This window comes from Mustelus asterias, chromosome 4 (genome assembly GCF_964213995.1).
Source record: "Mustelus asterias chromosome 4, sMusAst1.hap1.1, whole genome shotgun sequence".
Taxonomy (NCBI): domain Eukaryota; kingdom Metazoa; phylum Chordata; class Chondrichthyes; order Carcharhiniformes; family Triakidae; genus Mustelus; species Mustelus asterias.
Window position 1 is genome coordinate 36,157,193 of NC_135804.1, and position 15,813 is coordinate 36,173,005.

The 15,813-nt window shown below is 40.9% G+C and overlaps 1 protein-coding gene across 1 annotated transcript in view; it reads right to left on the reverse strand.

Annotated features, from left to right (window-relative positions):
• Positions 1-15,813, reverse strand: part of itfg1 (integrin alpha FG-GAP repeat containing 1) — a 274,792-nt gene that overhangs the window by 107,098 nt on the left and 151,881 nt on the right. Inside the window, exon 12 of the mRNA XM_078210834.1 lies at positions 12,183-12,291. Within this exon, the coding sequence (XP_078066960.1) occupies positions 12,183-12,291 (109 nt within the window). The remainder of the gene's footprint in view (positions 1-12,182; positions 12,292-15,813) is intronic.

Consider the following 15,813-nt stretch of genomic DNA (forward strand, 5'->3'; position numbering starts at 1 on the left):
TATTTATATATCTGTGGAAATGCTTACTTTTTATTTTTATAAATGGAAGAAAATTTGTTCCTTGGTTGCTTTCAAGGTTTCAGGGTTTGGATGGTGCATTCTGCTAGTCCATTAGTAGCAGGGTGATATAGTGCGGAAATAATTCCTGCGAGATAAAAGAGATCTGTTGTTGTTTACCAACTTTTCAGGTAATCCAAAATGATTAAATACTTCTCTGAGCTTTTATGTCTTTACATCAGCATTCAGCAGCAGAATGCCCTGGCTTTGCACACCGGTACCATGTATGAGTCTTGATGGCTTTGGGTGGCGATTCAGTGGGCTTTGCTTTGCTTCCTCTGCAGCCAGTTCCATAAAAACAGTGGTTTCAATGGCCTTCTGCACAGTAAGATTACTCAGTTAACAGACGTTTTTGTGTTGCTTCACTACATAGACCACAAACAAATCCATCCTGAATTGTGTCATTCACCACATCTCCAAGTCTAAGCACTGCCACGAATTGCATGATAGAACCCTCGCTTCTTGGTTTATCTTAGTGAATCGAGCATGCTCTGCAATCATCAAGGGTTTCGGTCAAAAATCTGCTTGAACGTTTTAGTACTGGGTTTGTCAGGTTGCACTAAACTACAAAGGAGATTAAAAGATTTTTCCTCCCATCATGTTCAGGAAAGTGGGCACCAAAATATCCTTTGTTTGCCTGCACAAAATAGTCAAAACGCTCAGTAGAAGTGCTCCATTGCTCCCCATGTTCATCAAAAGGTTGTATGTTGCCAAAAACACCCGCCATTTTCTCGCTTAAGCAGGTTTCTGATATACAAGCTTTGCAATCACACTTCCAGCAGCTACCTTGATTTTCCTACACACAAGGTAGCTAATCAGGCTTCAGCCTCTTATTTATCACAGCCAGCCCGATAATCTGCTTGCAGAGTATCGCTTACTGACGTCCACATAGCCCGTTAGTCTCGATAGTATGTGGGAAAGTTTTTTTTTCCCCAATTTTCCCTCAATTAATTTCTTCTTTTCGGCTGGCTAGCAAGTGCATGTCCATAGTCCTCATCGCCATTTTTTGTTGTGTAGTGGAGACATGATACGAGGGACAGATTTTGGTTAAAAACAAATGGAGCTTTATTAATGGTGTGTGATCTCTTCCATGGCTGCTACTTCTCTCTCTCTATCCCATGCTAGGTCTATTACATCAATTCTGGTGCATACATTAATACAGCAGAGCTTCAGTGAGCCAATAGGAATATTACAAATACTTAACATCTACCCGAGAGAACTCTGGAAGTTCAGCCATAATGTATGTTTAAAGCAGAGATTGATAGATTTCTAATTAACAATAATGTTAAGGGTTGTGGGTATAGTAGGTGTAAAAAGGCACTGAAGTATCTGATCAGCCATGGTTGTATTGAATGGTGAAGCAGGCCTGATGGACTGACTGACCTACTCCTGTTTCCATGTTTCTATATCACCAGCGTGCTGCTAACGTCTATTGTACATGTTTCAGGTTGCTGGTGGCATCACCAGAAATTAAGTCCGCTAAAACGTATGATCAGGAAGACCCAGATTTTGCTGGGTCTTCCTGGCTGCTGACTCTCATAAATTTGGCAATATTAGCCAAGGTGCTGCCATAGTCTGATCGAAACTGGCAACTAAAGTAGTTCAAACATATTGGCTGAAATAAAATTCTGTTTCATTCAACCATTGTATCTATCCCTCTGGAATTCATTTTGTCACATTCATGACCATCAGTTGATTAAGATGTTTTATGTGAATTACTGAAGTAGATCACAGACAATCAGCAATTTTCTGAACTTTAAATTCAAAATGGTGCACAAAATTAAAGGTCTTCGATGATTTAGTAAAATGTATTCATAAGGAATATAATATATATATATATATATATATATATATATATATTGAAAGTGAATGTAAAAGAAAAAAAAAGAGAAAATATATTCTTGGAACAGATATCACACTGTGAACATCAGAACATAAGAAATACGATGTGTGCACTGCTCTTGAAATTAATCAATATTAATTCCATTAATAGCACTGCTGCAATTGAAACCCAATACTGCATTAAAACAATCAAACAATCACTCCATCATCAGAAGTAGTTTTGAATGCTGTAATTGGTTGAATTCATCAGCAAAGATCCATTAGATATTTTAGTGGATTGTCTACTAACGAACCCAGACATAATGTCAATATTAAAACTTCTTGCAAGGTAGTTCAGTGCAATGCAAATGATCTTGTCTCCAGTCCATGCCAAAAAGTCAGGGCTAGCTAAAATCTCAAACTATCAATTAATTTCTTCGCCCCTTTCTTTTTAGCCTCTTTGACATTAGTGCGCAATATCTGTTTCCAATCTGAAATTATCCTTCGTTACCAGTTTGAAATTATTTCATTTAGATCATCAGGATAAAAAACATCTTAATGGTCCAATCATTAATCACTCATTGTCAGAAATCTTGTATTTTCGGACTTGTACTTTCATAGCTCAGAGTCAAATATCAGGATTTTCCCTCCAGGGGTGGAATTAAAAGTCGAATGATGACCATGAAACCATTGTCGATTGTTGTAAAAACCCATCTGGTTCATTAATGTCCTTTGGGGAAGGAAATCTGGTATTCTTACTGGGTCTGGCCTACATGTGACTCCAGATTCACAGCAATGGGTTGATTCTTAAATGTCCTCAGGGATGGGCAATAAATGCTGGCTCAGCCAGCGATGCCCACATCCCATGAATGAATAAAAAAAAGTTAATCAAATATAATTTCCCCTTTAGAAAACCATGTTGATTCTTCATAATCAACCCATATTTTTCCATATGACTTCTAATTCTACCCTGAATAATTGTTTCTAGAAGTAATCGAAAGACTTATCCTTACAACCTTTTTTGAACAAAGGAATAATGTTTGCAATTCTCCAGTCCCCTGGCACCTCCCGAGTCTAGGGAAGACTGAAAGATTATGGTCAGTGCCCCTGCAATTTCCACTCTCATCTCCTTCAATATCCTTGGATGCATTTCATCTGGTCCTGGTCCCTTATCAACTTGAAGTACCGACAGTTTATCCAACATTTCCTCTTTAGCAATTTTGAACCTTCCAGAAACTGACTCTCTTCCTCTGTCACTACGATGGTTGCATCTACCTCATTAGTAAATACAGATGCAAAGTATTCAGTTAGTACCTCAGCCTTGCCCCCTGCCTCCACATATAAATTTCCTTTTACATCCCTAATTGGCCCTACTCCTTTTATTATTTAACTGTATATAATGGTTGATCTTATTAACTGTACTTTCCTGTTTGCCCCTGTAATTCTTGACTCCCTTATCAAAGTGTGTCTAATTCAGCCTTGAATATATTCAATGACACAACCTCCATTGCTCACTGTGAAAGAGTCTTCCAAAGACTAATGACCATATGAGGGAAGACATTCCTCCTTAAATGAACAAAGACATAATGTTTGCAATTCTCCAGTCCCCTGGCACCTCCCCTGAGTCTCAGGAAGATCCTCCTTATTTTTCAACCTGTGGCCCTTAGTTTTAGATTCCCCATGATAGAAAACACCCTTTTGGCATTTATCCCGTTAAGCCCCCTCAGCATCTTACGTTTCAATAAGATCACCTCTTATTTTTGTAAACTCCAATGAGTATAGACCCAACCTGTTCAACCTTTCCAAGGATGCCCAGATTCCTCTCTTCAGCAGTTTCCTTTCACTTAAATAATCTTCTGCTTTTCTATTTTTTTTACCAGAGTGGACAACCTTACATTCCTTCCCATTATGCTCCAACTTGCCAAGGTTTTGCCTCCTCACTTATCCTATCCTTGTGACTTACTGCAGACTCTTTGTACCCTCCTCACAACTTTCCTTCCTACCGATCTTCATATCAATAGCAAATCTGATGATAATACGATTGGTCCCTTCATCTAAGTTATGGACATGGATTAAAAATAGCAGAGGCCCCAGCAGTGATCCCTGTGGTAATCCACTAGTTACAGTTTGCCAAACTGAAAATGACCCATTTATCCTGACTCTGTTTCCTGTTCATTAGTGGAAGGGTTAATAATCACACAAGTTTAAAAATAGCATAAGCTGCAAGCTGCTAGTCTCAATCACACAGGGGAAGCCATGAGAAAACCACAGGTCTTCATTAAAGCAGACCCAGTTAAATGTCAAGGACCACAAAACATCGAGTTACAAGGGAGGCTTTAGTCACACACTATGCACACAAGAATTCAATTGAACAATGTGCAGCCGCAGCTCGTGTGTATCCCTTAGAACAAGGAACAATGGACATGGGAGGTTGATATACTATTGGTCAGGCATATAGCTATCATACTCATGTCTGGAGATGGTAGATTGTATAGAGAAACAAAACATTTGCTTGATGATATTATATGATAGGGGCAGCACGGTGGTACAGTGGTTAGCACTGCTGCTTCACAGCGCCAGAGACCCGGGTTTAATTCCAGCCTTGGGCGACTGTGTGGGGTTTGCGCATTCTCCCCATGTCTGCTTTCCTCCGGGTGTTATGGTCTACTCCAAAGTCTAAAGATGTGCAGGTTAGGTTGATTGGTTATGCTAAGTCAGGGGAACTAGCAGAGTAAATATGTGGGGTTCAGGGATTAGGGCCTGGGTGGGACTGTTGTTGGTGCAGGCTCAATCGGTCGATTGGCCTCTTTTTGCACTGTTGGGAGTCTATGATTCTAGGATAACTAGGTAGACATCCACAAGTTGTAATTAAACAACTATACTTTTATATAAAACTAATCACTAGTTGTGAGTGGACACAGATAACTTATACGCAAAGGTACATCTCTGATTGGTAAATACTAACTACTTGTAATTGAGTCTGAAAGTATATCTATTTGTGTAACTCTGTATCCAGTGCTCTGGACTGCCCCACCAGCTGCTGTTGCCTTTGCTGTAGCTTGCAATAAACTCTGAAGTTCTTCACCTGGTTACTGGAAGGGAACAAAGACTAAGAAACTGAACACCAAACAGCCTCCAACAGTTAGCCAATCCTCCATTCATGCTCATACATCATCCCCAACTCCTCCAGCTCTTATCTTCTACACAAAACTTTTATGTGACACCTATTGAATGCCTTTTGGAAATCCAAATTCACTTTAAATAATGATTCCTCTTTATCTACCCTGCTTGCTACATATTCAAAGTATTTAATAAATTTGTCAAACATTAGTTCCCTTTCTCAGAGCCATGTTGACTCTGCCCGATTGTATCATGGCTTGCTAAATGTCCTGCTACTACCTCTTTAATAATAGATCCTAGCATTTTCCCAACGATAAATCGTAATCTAACTTGCTCATTGTCACCTCCATTCTGTCTCCCTCTTTTATTGGATACTGCTGGTACATCTGTGGCTTTGCAAACCTTTGGGACCATTCCAGAATCTAAGATCCATCTTGGATGCAACCATTACTTTTGCAGGCACTTCCTTTAAAATGCTAGGATGCAGGTCATCAGGACCCTCTGACTCATCAGCCTTTAGTCCCATTAGTGTTCTCTAGTGATCTAGCATCAGGGGTGCTTTTTGTGTCTTCCATTGTGAAGACTGTTGCAAAAAGGTTTAACTTCAAGATTTATACGTTTTAAAAGCATAATTTTCAGTTTACAGATTGAAATCTTTAAATGCAAGATAAATGAAAATCCCTGGTGGGAAGTAACAGTCCTAAAGTGATTGTAATTCAAAAGGTGGCCTATGTTTATTTAATAAGGTCAGAGCTGGAAATGGGAACACATTAAAAAATGGGTGGTCCCTTTCTGAATTTCATGCCAGAGATGTGTGGCGAGATTGTAAAATCCCCGTCCAAGGCCAACGGAGATTTCAGAGAGCCTCACCCACTCTGATTCCGGGGCGGGCGAGGTGGTAAAATTCCAGCCGAGATCTCTACAGTTGTCATCGTTCAAAGAATTCATATGGTGTCCCAGGACAAAGGTAAGATTTGGGAATTCAAAATGATTAGCTTGAATCGCTATCCGGGACATCCCAAGAGTGCCAGGTTGCTGTGGGGATAGATTGCCAGGATGTTTTTTTTTGGTTGTGTTTTATCTGTGTGATTTCACACAGAAATTGGAAGTTGGAATCTGGAAACAGCTTTGAGAAGCAGAGAGAAATCTGCCATGAATTCTAACAGCTCACAAGTCTGTTTATTTTCCCCAGGTCTCTGCTTGAGCCAAATCCACCCACCTCCAAATTAATCTGCTTCTTTTATTTCACTGCTGGTATAAAATAATTTAGGTTGTCAGGGGAAAAAAAAGAAAACCTGGATGGCAGTGGGAACATCTGGTCATATTCAAAATTCAGAGCCTACTATCATCGGGACTTGCTTGATGGAATATTACCAGAGGCCAAACTGCAGTAAAAGACGTATCGGTAAAATATGCATATATTTAATGGTGAGGTGGTGGCATAGTGGTAAAGTGATTTTAGTAGTTTCTAAACAAAGGAAACTACGAAGGACAAAGGCATGAGGTGTGTGGTGGCCGAGATAGATTGGGAAACTTTATTAAAAGGCATGATGGTGGATAGGCAATGGCTAATATTTCAGGAACGAATGTATGCATTGCAACTGTTATACATTCTTTTTCTGCACAAAAACACATCAAGAGAAGTGGCCCAACCAGGGCTTACAATATAAATTAAGGATAATACTGGGTCCAAAGAGGAGTTACATAAAGTTGCTAGAAAAAGTAACAAGCCTGAGGTCAGAAACAGTTCAGAATTCAACTAAGAAGGACCGAAAGATTAAGAGTTAAAAAATAGAGAATGAGTGTAAACTTGCAAGTAACATAAAAGTAGACTGTAAAATCTTCTATAAGTATATAAATAGACAAAGATTAGCGAAGACAAATGTAGGTCCCTTACAGTTCAAAACAGGAAACTTTATAATAGAGAACAATGAAATGCAGAGCAATTAAACAATTAATTTAGTTCTGTTTTCATGGAGGAAGACACAATAACTTCCCAGAAATGCTAAGGAACCAAGGGTCTTGTGAGGAGGAATTGAAAGTAATTAGTGTTATTAGAAGAACAATCCTGGAGAAATTAATGGGACTGAAAGTTGAAAAATCCCTAGGGCCTGATAATCTACATGAAACTTGATGGGAACGTGAGAGGCAAGGAGGATGTTAAGAGACTTCAACATGAATTAGACAAGTTGAGTGAGTGGGCAAATACTTGGCAGATGCAATATACTGTGGATAAGCGTGAAGTTATCCCATCTGGATGGAGAAACAGAATGGCAGAGTGTTATTTAAATAGTGATAGAGAAGAAAATACTGAGAGACAAAGGGACCTGGGTGTCCTGGTACATCAGTCACTGAAAGAAGGCAAATGGAATGTTGGCCTTCATTGCAAGAGCACGGGAGCAGAGATGTCTTACTGCAGCTGCCTTGGTAAGACCACATTTGGAGTACTGTGTGCCGTTTTGGTCTCCTTATCTAAGAAAGGACATATATCACACAGGGAGAGTGCAGCAAGGATTCACTGGACCGATTCTTGGGATGGCAGGAACATCATATGATGAAAGATTGGGTTGACTGGGCCTGAATTTACTGGAATTTAAAATAATGAGAAGGGTTCTAATTAAAGGTTTTAAAATTCTGACAAGCCTGGACAGATTGGTTGCAAGGATGTTGTTTCCTTTGGCTGATGGGGTTCAGAACAAGGGAACAAAGTCTCAAAATCCTGTGGATCCAGAATTGGCTTACCCAAAGGAGACAGAGAGTGTGTATAGATGGGTCTTTTTCTAATTGGAGGTCGGTCACCAGTGGTGTGCCCCAGGGATCTGTTCTGGGACCCTTGCTGTTTGTCATTTTCATAAATAACCTGGATGAGGAAGTGGAGGGATGGGTTGGTAAGTTTGCCGACGACACAAAGGTTGATGGGTTGTGGATAGTCTGGAGGGATGTCAGAAGTTACAGAGGGACATAGATAGGATGCAAGACTGGGCGGAGAAGTGGCAGACGGACTTCAACCCAGATAAATGCGTAGTGGTCCATTTTGGCAGGTCAAATGGGATGAAGGAGTACAATATAAAGGGAAAGACTCTTAGTACGGTAGAGGATCAGAAGGACCTTGGGGTCCGGGTCCAGAGGACTCTAAAATCGGCTCCGCAGGTGGAGGAGGTGGTTAAGAAGGCGTATGGTGTGCTGGCCTTTATCAATCGAGGGATTGAGTTTAGGAGTCCGGGGATAATGATGCAGCTATACAAGACCCTCGTCAGACCCCACTTGGAGTACTGTGCTCAGTTCTGGTTGCCTCATTACAGGAAGGATGTGGAAAAGATTGAAAGGGTGCAGAGGCGATTTACAAGGATGTTGCCTGGATTGAGTGGCATGCCTTATGAGGATAGGCTGAGGGAGCTCAGTCTTTTCTCCTTGGAGAGACGTAGGATGAGAGGAGACCTAATAGAGGTATATAAGATGTTAAGAGGCATAGATCGGGTGGACTCTCAGAGGCTTTTTCCCAGGGTGGAAATGGCTGCTACACGAGGACACAGGTTTAACGTGCTGGGGGGTAGGTACAGGGGAAATGTTAGGGGTAAGTTTTTCACACAGAGGGTGGTGGGCGAGTGGAATCGGCTGCCGTCAGTGGTGGTGGAGGCAAACTCAATAGGGTCTTTTAAGAGACTCCTGGATAAGTACATGGGACTTAATAGGATGGAGGGTTATAGGTAGGCCTAAAAGGTAGGGATATGTTCGACACAACTTGTGGGGCCGAAGGGCCTGTTTTGTGCTGTAGTTTTCTATGTTTCTAAAATACGAGGTGGACCATTTAGGACCAGGATGAGGAAAAATATCTTCACTCAGAAGGTGGTGGAACTTGTGCAATTCTCTCCTGCAGAAGGCTGGGGAGGCCTAGTCACTGAATATATTTGAGGAAATAGATTGATTTGTAGACGCGAAAGGTATCAAGGGATATGGGAAGAGCACCGGCGTACAGTAATTAGTTAGAGGATCAACCATGATCATATTGAATGGCGCAGCAGACTCGAATGGTCGAATGTCCCACTCCAGCTCCTATTTTCAATGTTTCTATGGTATTGTAACTAGACGAGTAATCCAGAGACTCAGGGTAATGCTCTGGGGATCCAGATTCAAATCCCAATACGGCAGATGGTGAAATTTGAATTCAATCAAAAATATCTGGAATTAAATGTGTAATGGTGACCATGAAACCATTAATGATTGTCATCTGATTCAATGATGTCTTTTAGCAGAGGAAATCTGCTATTGTTACTGGTCTGGCCTACATGTGACTCCAGATCCATAGAAATGTGATTTACTCTTAAATGCCCTCTGAAATGGTCCAGCAAGCCACTCAATTCAAGGGCAAATAGGGACCTGCCATAAATGCTGGCCTAATCAGCGATGCCCATATCTCATAAATGAATAAAAAATAGCTGTTCAGAACTGCTTGTACCTGCTGTTTATAAAGAAACAGACTAAACACTTGCTCTCCAGTTCCCTAATGGGGATGCATCTCCTTGAGGAGATGGTGGGTTGATAGACATCGCTGATTTGGGATTGAACTGGCTCCAACAATAATATGTCAGCCAATGGAAGTTCTGATAGAACAACTTACAACATTACTTTAAAGGCACTTCACAGGGGAATTATAAACAAAAGCTTGGTTAAAGAACATCTTAGAAGAAAGTTCCCGAGGGGAGAGAGGATTAAGAAGACAGCCGCAGTACAGAAAAGTCAGGAGTTTTCCTTACATTCCAGAATGATCCTGGAACAGTTAGCAGCTTTCACAGACAAGAGCAGTGCTCCAAAAAATTAAATCCATGAATGGCAAACCAGTTCTCTGCCAAATTCGTCAGAGTCCGCGTCCCTTCGATTTAGGGAATGTATCAGAGGAAAGGCCCGAGTAAAGAGAGACACAGAAATATAGAAAATAGGAGCAGGAGTAGGCCATTCAGCCTTTCGAGCCTGATCCGTCATTCAATTATGATCATGGCTGATCATCCAACTCAGTAACCAGTTCCTGCTTTCCCCCATATCCTTTGATCCCTTTAACCCCATGAGCCTTCTTGAAAACATGCAATGTTTTGGCACAACTGCTTTCTGTGGTAGCGAATTCCACAGTGGACTCTCCAATCTTTGGGTGAAAAAATTTCTCCTCATCTCAGTCCCAAAGGGCTTACTCCATATCTTTGGACTATGACTCCTAGTTCTGGACTTCCCCCGCCATTGGGAACATCCTTTCAGCACCTACTCTGTCTAGTCCTGTTAGAATTGTGTATGTTTCTATAAGATTCTACCCCCCTGCCCCATTCTTCCAAATTCCAGCAAATATAAATGACGCAACCTCTCCTCACATGTCAGTCCCGCCATCCCAGGAATCAGCCTGGTAAACCTTCGCTGCACTCCCTCCACAGCAAGAACATCCTTCTTCAGATAAGACGACCAAAACTGAACACAATTTCCCTGGTGTAGTCTCACCAAGATCCTGTATAATTGCAGCAAGACATCCCTGCTCCTGTACTCAAATCCTCTCACTGTGAAGGACAACATACCTCATCCCTTCTTTACTACCTGCTGCACCAGCATGCTTACTTTCACTGATTGGTGTACAAGGACACCCAGATCATGTTGCATTCCCCTGTCTCAATACACCGAGGTAATGATCTCCCTTCCTGTCTTTGCTGCCAAGATGGATAACCTCATGTATCCACAATGAATCTGCCATGCATTTGCTCACTCACTCAACTTGTCCAAACCAGACTGAAGCATCTTTGCATCCACCGCATAGCTCACCCTCCCACCCAGCTTTGTGCCATTTGCAAATTTGGTAATAATACATTTACCTCCTTCATCTCAATCATAGTGTGAATAGCTGGGGTCCTAGCGCTGATCCCAGCGGTACTTCACTCGTTACTGCCTGCCATTGGGAAAAGACCCGTTTATTCCTACTCTGTTTCATGCCTGCCAGCCAGTTTTCTATGCATGTCAATACACTATCCCCAATCACATGTGCTTTAATTATATATGCTAGTCTCTTATGTGAAACTTTATCAAAAGCCTTCTGAAAGTGCAAATAAACCCCATCTACTGACTCCCCTCATCAACTCTACTGGTTAACATCCTCAAAGAATTCCAGTAGTTTTGTCAAGCATAATTTCCCTTCTGTAAATTCATGCTGACTCTATCCGATCCTGCCACTATTTTCCAAGTGATCTTTAATAATGGACTCTTGCATTTTCCCCACTACCGATGTCTATAATTCCCTGTTTGCTTTCCATCTCCCTTTTTAAATAGTGGGGTTACATTAGTTACAGTCAGATCTGTGGCAACAGTTCTAGAGTTTATAGAATCTTGAAAGATGACCACCAATGCATCCACTATTTCTCGGGCCACTTCCTTCAGTACTCTGAGATGTAGCTGAACAGGCCCTGGGGATTTATCGGCCTTCAATCCCATCAATTTCCCCAACACCATTTCTGTACTCATACCGATTTCCTTCAGTTCCTTCCTCTCACTAAACCCTGTGTTCCCCAATATTTCTGGTGTGTTATTTGTATCCTCCTTTGTGAAGACAGAACTAAAGTAAGTACTTAGTTGGTCAGTCATTGCTTTGCTCCCCATTATAAATTCCCCTGTAAGGAACCTACATTTGTCTTCACCAGTCTTTTTCTCTTCACATATCTACAGAAGCTTTTACAATCACTTTTCATGTTCCCCACAAGTAAACATGCGGGGAAGACATTTTAATGGGGATGAGGACATCACAATCTGGTTATTAATCAGCATCCTGGCTCACTTGATGGAAGGTGGACAGAAAACTCATCTTAATGGAGATTGGGGGAAGAATTGGATGACAGCAATTGCTATTTTTTTTAAAAAGTAAAACACCAAAGTATTTCATAAAGTTGCTCAGCAAAATCAGACAACTGACAACACTCCAACTGTGGAAAATACATTTGAGTGACAAACAGTCCTGGAGTTTGAAGATAACTTCTTTAGGATTCCAGTAGTAGCATTACTAGACGCCCAGTTACATGTTCCATCAACATTCACTGATCAGCACAGCTTTAGTTACTACATAACTATTGCTTTCCAATATCAAATTAAGCTTCTAATTATCCATGAAAGGTTTTATTTGAATTTAATATACACATAACTTAGGTATGACAGAGTTTACTTACCAATTACTTTAACAAAGTAAGCATCTGCATCGAAGTTATTTCGCAAAGCATGGATGGTGAACTCTGATTTTCCCTTATTTTCGTTTAACACAAGCAAGTCCAGGATACCCTGTCACCAAAACAATTGTGACAAGAAATATTAGTGATATACAGATTATCCTTCAAAATACCAGTTTTTGGCTGTGATATGTTCCTAATTTATGCACATACCATAAAATTTAAACACGTCATTTAGAACTTTCATGAAAAGGAAGATATAGTGCTTAAGATAAACATTCATAACATCCCATAGAACATTCTATTCAAAGAAGATAGCATACTCCAAAACTTAACATGATAGTCAACCGGAGGATTTGAAAAGTGTGGAAATTGGGCACTCAGGCAGCAGATGAAATTTGATTTAAAGAAATGTAAAGTGCTTTACATGGGGGCAAATAGTTCAGGAAGTTAGTATTATTTGAATTGAAAGAAAGCAATTTGTATGTAAAATGAATCATTCACAAATTGAAGCTATTGGAATAATGTCTGGTAGCAGGAAACGGAGCAAATGTGATGTTGGGATGTATTAAGAAAGTCAATATTGAGCTGAAATAGAGAGGTTAATCATTCCACTTTATAAATGATAGGTGCGACAATATTTAGAATACTGTGTACAATTCTGATTACCAGGGAGTAAAAGAGTAACCAGAATGATTGAGGGGATAGAAGGATTGAATTAAATGTGATTCTGTAAACTGGGCATGTTCTTACCAGGAAGAGAGGTTGAGGGGTGATATTGTTGCTGTCTTTAAGATTCTAATGGTGACTAGAAAAATGTGAACCATGGCAAAGTATGTCAGAAAATGCTGGAAATACTCAGCAGGTCTGACAGCATCTGTGGGGAAAGAAATGAGCCAACATTTCAAGTCTAGATGACCCTTCGTCAGAAGTTCTGATGAAGGATCACCTAAACTCGAAACATTGGCCCTAACCTCTCCCCACAGATGCTGTCAGACCTGTTGAGATTTTCCAGCATTTTCTGTTTTTGTTTCAGCTGACAGCATCCCCAGTATTTTGCTTTTAACAAACTATGTCATCTTGTCCAGAACAGAGGACATAGTGTGTGCTTGAAGGGGAAAATTTCAAAACTAATCTGTGGAAACATTATCTCAGCCAGCAAGTGGTCAATTTGTTGAACAGGCCCGAGGGTGATGGTGAAACCAAACAGTACTGTTTCATTCAAATGTAAATTAGATGATTTTTTTAAGCAAACATTTTGGAATACACCATATGAGCAATTTGAGATAGGACATGTAGCAAGTGTTGCATACTTGAACAAAAGAGGTGATTTTGGATCTATAGTTCCCAAAGCTCTGCATCACTGGGGGTTTGCTTTGTCACATGCTTGCATCTGTAGTAGACTGATAGATATGTTTTGCTCTGATTAGCCAACAACTCCATTAGTATTGTGGCATTTGACAATCGGTATAACAGAAGTTGAACTAGACAGGCCTTGGTCTTTATTCATTTTGTGTGTCCTATACCTTGGCGATATTGCCAAAATTAAAAACTTTGTTAGATAAAACCTATTCAAAGCATTCTTATAATTAAACTTTGACATATTTTATGACACATGAGTGCATGCCCCTTGTAACATATGAAGAACTGAAAACAATTTTAATTTTGGCATGGCAAGCTTCGATTTTACAACAACAACTTGTACATATATATTGGCCTTAATGCAATAAAAATGCCCCAAGGTACTTCGCAGGGGTGTTAGCGAAAAAGAAATTGACACAAAACCAAAAAGGGGATAATGGAGCAGATGACTGGCTTGACCAAAAAAGTAAGCTTTGAGAAGCATCTTAAAAGGTGAAAAGTACAAACATGCGTAACTTTTCATAGCAAGAATATTAAGATTGTGAAGAATAAAATAACAGATTGTTAATATTTTGGGTCTGACTGTTAAACTGAATAATTAAGATTTCATTAATGAAGCAATGTTGATAATCATTACCACTATGGGGGCGGCACAGTGGCTAGCACTGCTGCCTCACAGTGCCAGGGACCCGGGTTCAATTCCTGGCTTGGGCCACTGTCTGTGTGGAGTGCATGTTCTCCCCGTATCTGCGTGGGTTTTCCCTGGATGCTCCGGTTTCCTCCCACAATCCGAAAGATGTGCTGATTAGGTGTATTGGCCATGCTAAATTCTCCCTCAGTGTACCTGAACAGGCGCTGGAATGTGGCGACTAGGGGATTTTCACAGTCAGTGAATCACATTTAATTCAGTGTTAATACAAGCCTATTTGTTTAATAAATAAGAATGGCATTAATAAGGTAACTGAAGCAGTAAAATATTAATAAAGGCATGGCAAGTAGTTTGGTAGTTAAAATGTGGATTATGCAAAATTATGGGTTGAAGCCCAAGAACTCCATCTACCAGCAATGGATGTGATGAATTGAGGTTCTGTACTACTTAATCCACACACATGGCAATCAGTCTAAGCGCTGTTAAAATTAAAGACACCTATGTCTCACCAATCCCTAGATTTAGAAAAGCTACGTGGATGAAACCACTTGACAGAAACAAATTATGCAAGAATGCAGCTTGACTGAGTTCGATTATGCTCGATTATGAAGTGTGATCTATCTGCAATTCTGTGGCTTTTTGCACTCAAGTGCAGCTTTAACCTTAGAGCCCTTTACATATAGAGACTAGTTTGCTTAAATCTGTTTAGGCAGAAAATACTCATCATTTTAATGTAGCACAATTAAAACCAACTATGGTCCGGGCATGCAGGGATCCACCCCACTGACAGCTAAAAACAGAGAAGTGCTCATCAAAGACAGAGAGGCAGTCAACACCCACCGCAGAGACAGCACTTCAAGGACCTTCACTTCAAGGGTGGCATGGTGGTATAGTGCTGAGTATTGCTGCCTCAATGCCAGGGACCCAGGTTCAATTCCGACCGTGGGTCACTGTCTGTGTAGAGTTTGCACATTCTCCACGTGTCTGTGTGGGTTTCCTCCAGGTGCTCTGGTTTCCTCCCACATGCCAAAGATGTGTGGATTAGGTTGATTGGCCATGCTAAATTGTCCCTTAATGCCAGGGGGACTAGCAGGGTAAATACGTGGGGATACGGCCTGGATGGGATTGTTGTTGGTGCAGGCTCAATGGCCGAATGGCCTCCTTCTGCACTGTAGTGATTCTATGATCTCCTCAACCAAAACGCAGCCTTCAACACCAGTGCCCTTGACGCTAGCCGCAACATGTTACCCGCCACCATCTCAGTGCAACTCCAGCTCGCCGTATGACCGAAAAAGCCATCCGACAACTGAAAAACAACAAGGGCTCCGGCGCATATGGAATCCCTGCTGAGTATTAAAATGCAGTGAGAGGCACTCTTGGCAGTAATCCACAAAGTCATGATCTTTGCCTGGAAGGAACAGAGTATGTGGGGAGATCTGAGATGCCTTAATTAGAGTCATAGAGGTTTACAGCATGGAAACAGGTCCATCGGCCCAACTTGTCCATGCCGCCCCTTGTTTTTTAAACCCCGAAGCTAATCCCAATTGCCCGCATTTGGCCCATATCCCTCTATACCCATCTTACCCATGCAACTGTTTAACTGCTTTTTAAAAGACAAAATTG